Source organism: Anopheles funestus, chromosome 2RL (assembly GCF_943734845.2).
Source record: "Anopheles funestus chromosome 2RL, idAnoFuneDA-416_04, whole genome shotgun sequence".
NCBI lineage: Eukaryota > Metazoa > Arthropoda > Insecta > Diptera > Culicidae > Anopheles > Anopheles funestus.
The window spans coordinates 92524625-92532146 of NC_064598.1; the positions used below are offsets into that span (position 1 = coordinate 92524625).

The 7522-nt window shown below is 41.0% G+C and overlaps 1 protein-coding gene across 3 annotated transcripts; it reads left to right on the forward strand.

Annotated features, from left to right (window-relative positions):
- Positions 1-3566: 3566 nt before the first annotated feature.
- On the forward strand, positions 3567-7500 carry LOC125766250 (zinc finger protein 160-like). 3 transcript variants are annotated; one of them, XM_049432043.1, is made up of 3 exons: positions 3567-4310; positions 4369-4502; positions 4572-5924. In XM_049432043.1, exons 1-3 carry the CDS (start codon positions 4182-4184, stop codon positions 5551-5553), a joined length of 1245 nt encoding a protein of 414 aa, XP_049288000.1. In that variant the 5' UTR covers positions 3567-4181; the 3' UTR covers positions 5554-5924. The 3 variants fall into 3 exon arrangements, with proteins under 3 accessions (XP_049288000.1, XP_049287999.1, XP_049287997.1); XM_049432042.1 differs by lacking the exons at positions 4369-4502; positions 4572-5924 and adding exons at positions 6113-6246; positions 6317-7500 and having other exon boundaries at positions 3569-4310; XM_049432040.1 differs by lacking the exons at positions 3567-4310; positions 4369-4502 and adding exons at positions 6113-6246; positions 6317-7500 and having other exon boundaries at positions 5622-6053.
- The last annotated feature ends 22 nt before the right edge of the window (positions 7501-7522 follow it).

The following is a 7522-nucleotide window of genomic DNA, read 5'->3' on the forward strand; positions in this document are numbered from 1 at the left end:
TTACAGTTTTTTAAAGTGTGGTAAAGAAACGCTGAAAAAGGACACTCATCAGGGCTAGAAGTGTATAAATTGCGGATCGAGCAGGTGAAATCACTTCTCATCGTGACCTCGCGAAGGTTGGTGTTTTTTTTCCGGGATCTTAACAAAGGTCAAACAATACGACAAACGAGCGTTCTGGTTTTTTTTTTTGGGAAGGTTGATTAGCAGCTTGTAAAACAAATGCCAGCTAGAATACAACTGCCATGGATGGATACGAATTCCTTCCCAAAAAACCTTCTACCGCATGGTGTGAAAGCAATAAAACACTCACCACGCGCTTACGCCTGTTAATGCGCGTGGGTTTTCACCTTTTGATCCCTCCAAAGGCTCCCATCAGCAGACGCTTTGTTCGGCGCGAAGACATTCCCTGATCGGCAAAGACGTTCTTTGTTGCTCCCGTGTCTACTCTTGACACACTTGATCGGAGTGTCATAAATTTCGCTTCTTTATTCGTGCGTCCAGCGCGCATTCGGGACGAGTTCCGGGAAGATGAGTTCCCGCTGCACCTGAGCCGATCGGGGCAAGGATGTGCGTCCTTAAAGCTGGGCCGACTTGTTCCAAAAACCCCAGCTACACCCAAAAGCCATGTATTTGTTCGGCCAAATATGCCTCTGGAAGCTTTTGTTGTCTTTTCTGGACAGTTGCAGCATCTGTTTCGGTTGCCCGCTGCTGGCCGGGTTTGATCTAATTTTTCTTCACCCTCGCGGTAACCGCGGACATTGCTTTTGTTGTTTGACGAGTCGTAAACCCGGGGGGACTGAAAATTAACCGCCCTACAACAAATTAATTTCCAGCTTTTGTTCATCATCGCCTTTGCTCGTTTCGGGATTATATTTCGTTCCATATTTAACTTGCCTTCATCACCTTCTGGCCATTGTTTTTAGTTTTAGATTTTTATGTTATCCTGAACCACGTTTTGTGAAGAATATTCAATGCTTTAGTTTTAGCGAGAAATTACAATAAAAATTCAAAAACTCTTGTAACCATAAGAAAGAGAGAGAAAGCTTTCCTGAAGCCCTGTTTGTCAATACAAAACTTAAACTATTCTTTCTAACCTCAACAATAGGAACTGTAAAAGGTTCCATAAATTGATTCCAAAACCGTTGTACGATCACTGTCGATCGAAAAGGCGATAAAACAAAATTATTGATCAATAACAACAGTGTAAGTAGCATTCCATTTTCCAAATTGATTGCATTCTGATCATGGTTTGTAACTTTTCTCCCCTATTACACTCTATTATGTCTCACAGGACACCCAAGACTGATACACATCCAGGTGATTTTGGGTGACGTCCTTAGAGTCCAATATGGTACAGGAGTTGTTACCACCTGCGGTGAAACTGGCAGAAACCACACAGGGAGAAAATCAAAATAAATAACAAAACATAATCGAACAAACCCATAGACAACGGGGACCTCTTGCCAGTAGCGTCCGTGCGAGATCATTCCAAGAAAGTGACGATTCTATCGCACTCATCTTGGGTGCAGCATTCTCGCCTTTTTGCAGTCTCTTATAAACCCATCAATCTTAATTACCCTTCCATATCTCCATTCGAGACACTGCGACGTACGAAACACTATTGTCCAACCGAAAGGTCCTTTTGTGGGTCTCTTTCTCTTTAAAGCAAAGCAAGTACAACAATAAAGCTGAGGAGGAAGGAATAGTTGAGGTTTTTGCGTGCAACATCAGACAAAGCACAATGGTCAATACGAAAATGCTTGTAGAAACGATAGAATTAGAAGGAAAATCGTCCTTTTATGTCAAATTTTGCAAAAGTATACCATTCTTAACAAAAACCATTCACTATAGATTGCGTGAAAAGATGTTTATCTCGTATTAATTTGAAGATCGAGTCAGTTTGATAGAGTTTTTTCTTGAACTGTTTGAGTTTTGGGACTTCTGTTTACAATTTCGTTTACAAAGTTCTTTACACACACAAAAAATACTCATTCAAAGTTGCACCCGTATTTAAAGCCGCTGAACTTGCGGTCGTTCCGACCTCGTACCACCTGGAAGCTAGCTTATGTACGTAAAGATCGGATTAAAAGATCGAATTTTACGATCCATAAATGTCCGCAGCTTTTTTGCAGGGTCTTTGTAAAGGCAGTTCGTAAGCAAAAGAGTTCTATTGAAAAAAAGTTTCACTTTCGTGGTTTGAACTAAATTGTATTGTAAATTAATAATTCGCTCAGATGATGAAACATTGAGTTCACATTTGAACATATTAATCATCCACGTGCCATTTCTATTGAGCGTCTTTTCTTTCTCTTTTCCAGGTATATTATCTGGAATTGGCAGGCGTCCAAACTCCAATATTTTATTCCTATTTTTATTGTTTAACGAGAAAAGCTGGCCAGTCTCAGCTGCATGTACACGTGCATCATGAAAACAACCAAACTCTCCTAGCACATGTCCATCTTTGATTCATTTTAAAATGGGTTTCCTCTTGTTTCTCAGATAAAAGATAAAAGGATGCATGTAGCCGTCTGTGGTAATTGAAGGTAATAATCAAAAGCGCATCTGCCCGATCGAGAATCTTCCGCAACAAGGGGTAAAAAAGGAAACGAAGCTCAAAGATCTCGTTTATGGTTGGTGTAATTGTTTCACTTCTAATGTTTACACATTCGTGCCTCGATCATCCCCATTAAGGCCAACAAACAACGGATGGCAAAATCATTACTCAAGTCTTGCCTTCATTTTGCAAAAGATGTCTTCACAAGCGGAAAGAAAAAGGACATTTCTCGGAATGAAGTTATCGTTGCAAATCGCCCAAGAACCGAAAACTGAACCACCACCACCACCAGCGAAGCTCAGCTCGGGCAGGTTGTTGTGTGACGAGACAAACAAACGCAGCACGAGCCCAAACACGTCCTGCAGGATACGAACGCCCACAGCCCACGGGGTACGGCCAGGGGTCATTTCAGCGTTGAGGTGGCGCATAAATTAAACCATCTGTTCCGGAAGGTTCTGTCACCGCAAGGGGCCAACATCTTGTCATCCGTGCTTCATCCGTGGAGCATCTCCGATCTGGGTAATGCAGACACTGAATGAAGGCAAGACAGGGAAGCAAAAGCTTTGATTCGAAGATTGCTTAATCAGCATGGTGCATCCCCTGACGTCCCGCACCTTGGCAGGCATGGGTCAGTGGGTGTACGTGTGTATGTTGCTTGTTCAATAGGGGTACGGGTGTAAAATAACGACCGCAAAACCTCACAAGAATTACGAAGACTGTGACACAGAATATGCGGGTGTCAGCTTAACTGTCTTATGGTCACTAATGAATCTTCCGAGATTGGAATCAAATCAAGACGAATACCCGAAAACTGTGCGAGGATTTTGAGAAAGCGTGCTGTCACGAGCTAGAGGCAGCTGCAGTCCTTAACAAAGAATAGATGCTACAACCACCATTCTTTCTTAAATGGCGTTACTAGGTGGATGGCCTGCCTTACAAGCGCAAGGAGGTGTAAAGGATGTATCCTGGAAGATGTTTATCAAGTAACGGAATAGGTCTGTCAACAAAACTGCGGCTCAGGACCGAACCAGCTCTAGGCAGCCATAACTAGCTTAGTAGACTTATCTCCATACCAGAATAAGTTATAGAACATTAAACCATAGTAAAAAGACTTTTCCCCTTAATTTTCCTCTTACTAACGCTAATCAAATCCTTATTCTATTTTTATGTACCTTTCCGCTCTCTCATGGAGCATCCTTATTCTGGTTAAAACTGCTATTTTGTTTGTCGTTTTGTCAATTCAGACTAGCTTTTACGTTAGGCAGGATAATTAGTTATTAATCTTATATTTGTGTAGCTGTGAGATAGGCGAATTGTAATAAAAGAGTATTTCAATATAAAAATCAATAAACGATACCTAACCAACGGAAACCAACTGAAACTTTTGTTTTTCATCCACCACCCCTGCATTTTCGAAATTTAGATCTGATTCCGGTTGACGTTCGTTTGTTGTTTGTTTTTAACTGCATTTGAAACTAATCTAAAGCGCTCCTGTCATTCGTCCAGTGCGTGAATGAAAACAATACAATCTTCGATCGCTCAGATTTATCATTAGCAGAAAATGCCGCAATAATCGGAAAAAGCTGAAAACGTGCATTATTTTAAACGTCGAAATACATATATAAAAATGCGACAAAACGCTCTGTGTCGTGTTTGTGCTTCCACTGACGCTGCACTTGATCTGGTGGATATTTTCGATGGCTACGAAAACGAAGAGTGTGTTGCTGATATTCTGCTCGAGCTAGCCGGAATAAAGGTACGTACCATCTGTAGCAGCATTTCTCATTGCTAAAGCTAAATATTTTCCCCATCAGGCGACTGTAAATGATGGTTTTCCTCGAAATTGTTGCACACAATGCCATGCCGACCTTACCAGCGCTGTAGCCGTACGGAGGAAGTGTATTGAATCCGAGAAACTTATCCAAGCAACTCTGGACGGCAGTTGTCCGTAAGTATTCAGTTTGGGAGAACGATACATTTGTAAATCCAATTATATGATTGCTTTCGTTTATTTCAGTTTTATGGATGATCAATCAGAAAATGTATCCATGGTATCTTCTAAACAGGAGCAGATTCCTACTTATCATTGCTCCGAGTGTTCCATCGATTTCTTCACCTCGGAAACACTTCAGGAACATTATCATTCAAAGCATGCCAACGTTATTCATGGATGGAAAAGTTTCGGGGTCAGTGAAATTTCCTTATTTGATACGACTGATGAAGAAGAGGATGAAAAAGTAGCTTCCGATTCCGAGACAACGCACGTTAATTCACCAATTCGCTTTCATCGTTGCTGTGGATGCTTATTGACATTTCATACTGATATGGAACTGAAACAACATTCCGATACGGTGCATGCTTCAAACGTTCAGATTGACGAAAGTCATGCATTACAATGTAACGTATGCCGTAAGTTGTTCACAAATGCGATCGCGCTGGAAAATCACCAAAATGTGGAATATTTGCATCGTTTCCAATGTGCAAGGTGCGGAATCCTGTTCGGATTCCAATCGCAACTGGCCAGGCATGAATTTAAGCACATGCGTAGACCAATCACCTGTCACATATGTAATAAGATTTTCTCTCATCCGGAATACATGAATACCCACATGAAAAGGATTCACTTAAATTATAAAGTGCCTAAATCGATACAAAAGCATGTTTGCAATCAATGTGGCAAAACTGTTAGCTCGGCCGCGTACCTGAGAACACACTTGCGGCTACATTCTAACGACGAACCATTCTCCTGCACCCTATGTGGAGCCCGCTTCAAACTGCACACATATTTAAAATGGCACATGGCATTGCACACCGGTGTGCACAAATGCAAGGAGTGTGACGCATCCTACAAAAGTCCATCGGAACTTCAGGATCACATGAATACCCATATCGGAACAAGGGAGTTTAGTTGTGCCGTTTGCGGTAGCAATTTTTATACAAGGAAATCCCTTTTGAAACACATGAGACAGGTACATTCTCACTACCAAAAAAAACGATAATTCAACAAAAAATCTTTATCGGTTATCGTTCAAGATCATGTTAGGTAGGAAAATAAATTTAAAAAATCTTGTAAATTCCATACTATGAAATATTTCATTTGCTCCGAATTACAACGTACAAATAAAAACATTACAACTGGCTGTTTTAGATGCGTTTCAAACGCTTCGAAAAGTTGCTTTGATGTAAACATCAGAAGTAAACATACCCTGACAGCCAAAGCTATACATTTGGTTTGCTATCCGCACGGAAGAAATAACGTTTTGATTCGGTTATTATGAAGCTGCTAAGCGTGTAATAATATCCTAAAAGTGAAACGAAATTCAACTTATCACTTTAACATAATCCTACGTAGATAGACAGCCGTTTAACCATGAATCAAAACATCCGCTGTCGTGTTTGTGCCTCTACTGACGCTGCACTTGATCTGGTGTATATTTTCGATGACTACGAAACCGAGGAGTGCGTTGCTGATATTCTGCTCGAGCTAGCCGGAATAAAGGTAAATACTGAGTATTGCAGCAATGCTAATCCTAATGCTAATGATTTTCTTTCCTTCAGGCAACTGTGGATGATGGTTTTCCACGAAATTGCTGCACACAATGCCATGCCGACCTTACCAGTGCTGTAGCCATGCGGAGGAAATGTATTGAATCCGACAAACTTATCCAAGCAACTCTGGATAGCAGTTGTCCGTAAGCATTGCAAGCTGGGAGAGCTACACTAAAGCGAATACATTCTACTGATGGGTTTCATTTGTTTCAGCTTTTACGATGATCAAACAGATGATGTGTCTATGGCTTCTTCCAAACAGGAACAAACTCCAATGTATCATTGCTCCGAGTGTTCTATCGATTTCTACAATCCACAATCGCTAGAGGAACACTTTCAATCAAAGCATGAAAACGCTATTTATGGCTGGAAAAGTTTCGGGATCACTGAAATTTCCTTATTTGATACTAGCGATGATGAAATGGTAGAAACTGAGGACACAATTCCAAAAAACAAATCCGTGGAAGTATCTCACCGCTGCTGCGGATGTTTACTATTGTTCGATACTATTTTGGAACTGAAACAACACTGCAAAACGGTGCATGAACCGAACGCAGTTGAGGTAAACGAACATAAACCCTACCGATGCGAAATCTGCTATCGCACGTTCACAGCCAAACAGGGGGTAATTGCGCATAAACTGAAAAGGTGTAATATGTCCTACCAATGTACGTTTTGTGGAGTATTATACGGTTCAAGGTTTGAATTGCAGTATCATGAAGATAGGCATAAGAATCATACAATACCTTGCGATGTTTGTGGAAGGAAATTTTATAAGGTAAGCCATCTAAACAGACACAAGGAGAGTCTGCATGTTGCACCGGAACTACAGAAGAAACACATTTGCAATATATGTGGAGCAAGTGTTAGATCAGCTACCTATTTAAAAGTCCACATTCAACTACATTCCGAAGAGCAACCATTTTCGTGCAAGGTATGTGGAGCTCGTTTCAAACTGTACCGATATTTAAAATGGCATATGGTAATCCATAAAGGATTGCACAAGTGTGAGGAGTGCAATGCAGCTTTTAAGAGTCCATCCGAGCTTGAGGATCATATGAACTGCCATATCAAATCAATGGAGTTTAATTGCAATTTGTGTGGTGGTACTTACTATTCGAAGCAAAATCATCGGAAACACATGAGGAAGGTGCATGGCCAGTTCAAAAGAAGAAAGCTTACTATTAAAAGTAAGCCACAAAGAACATGTAACTACGAAACTTTTCGTCGGTAAATCTGTCACGGTAGGTCTCCGCTAACGGGAACGGTCCGCCATCGATCGGTTAGTGCGATCCTCCGAGAGGTCAGCGTACTTACCGACAGCATCACACATTCACGTGAAGCCATGGAAATAGCCGAAAATATTTAAAATAAACGAATAAAAACCTCTTCATCTAATCTATGAGAACGCTTCTTTCA

Bases quoted from the DNA above. Each gene is read 5' to 3' on its own strand.
- LOC125766250 (XM_049432042.1), top strand. From the start codon at position 4,182: ATGCGACAAAACGCTCTGTGTCGTGTTTGTGCTTCCACTGACGCTGCA. The intron at 4,311-6,112 runs GTACGTACCATC...TCTTTCCTTCAG, and splicing joins TCGAGCTAGCCGGAATAAAG to GCAACTGTGGATGATGGTTT. The intron at 6,247-6,316 runs GTAAGCATTGCA...CATTTGTTTCAG, and splicing joins ACTCTGGATAGCAGTTGTCC to CTTTTACGATGATCAAACAG.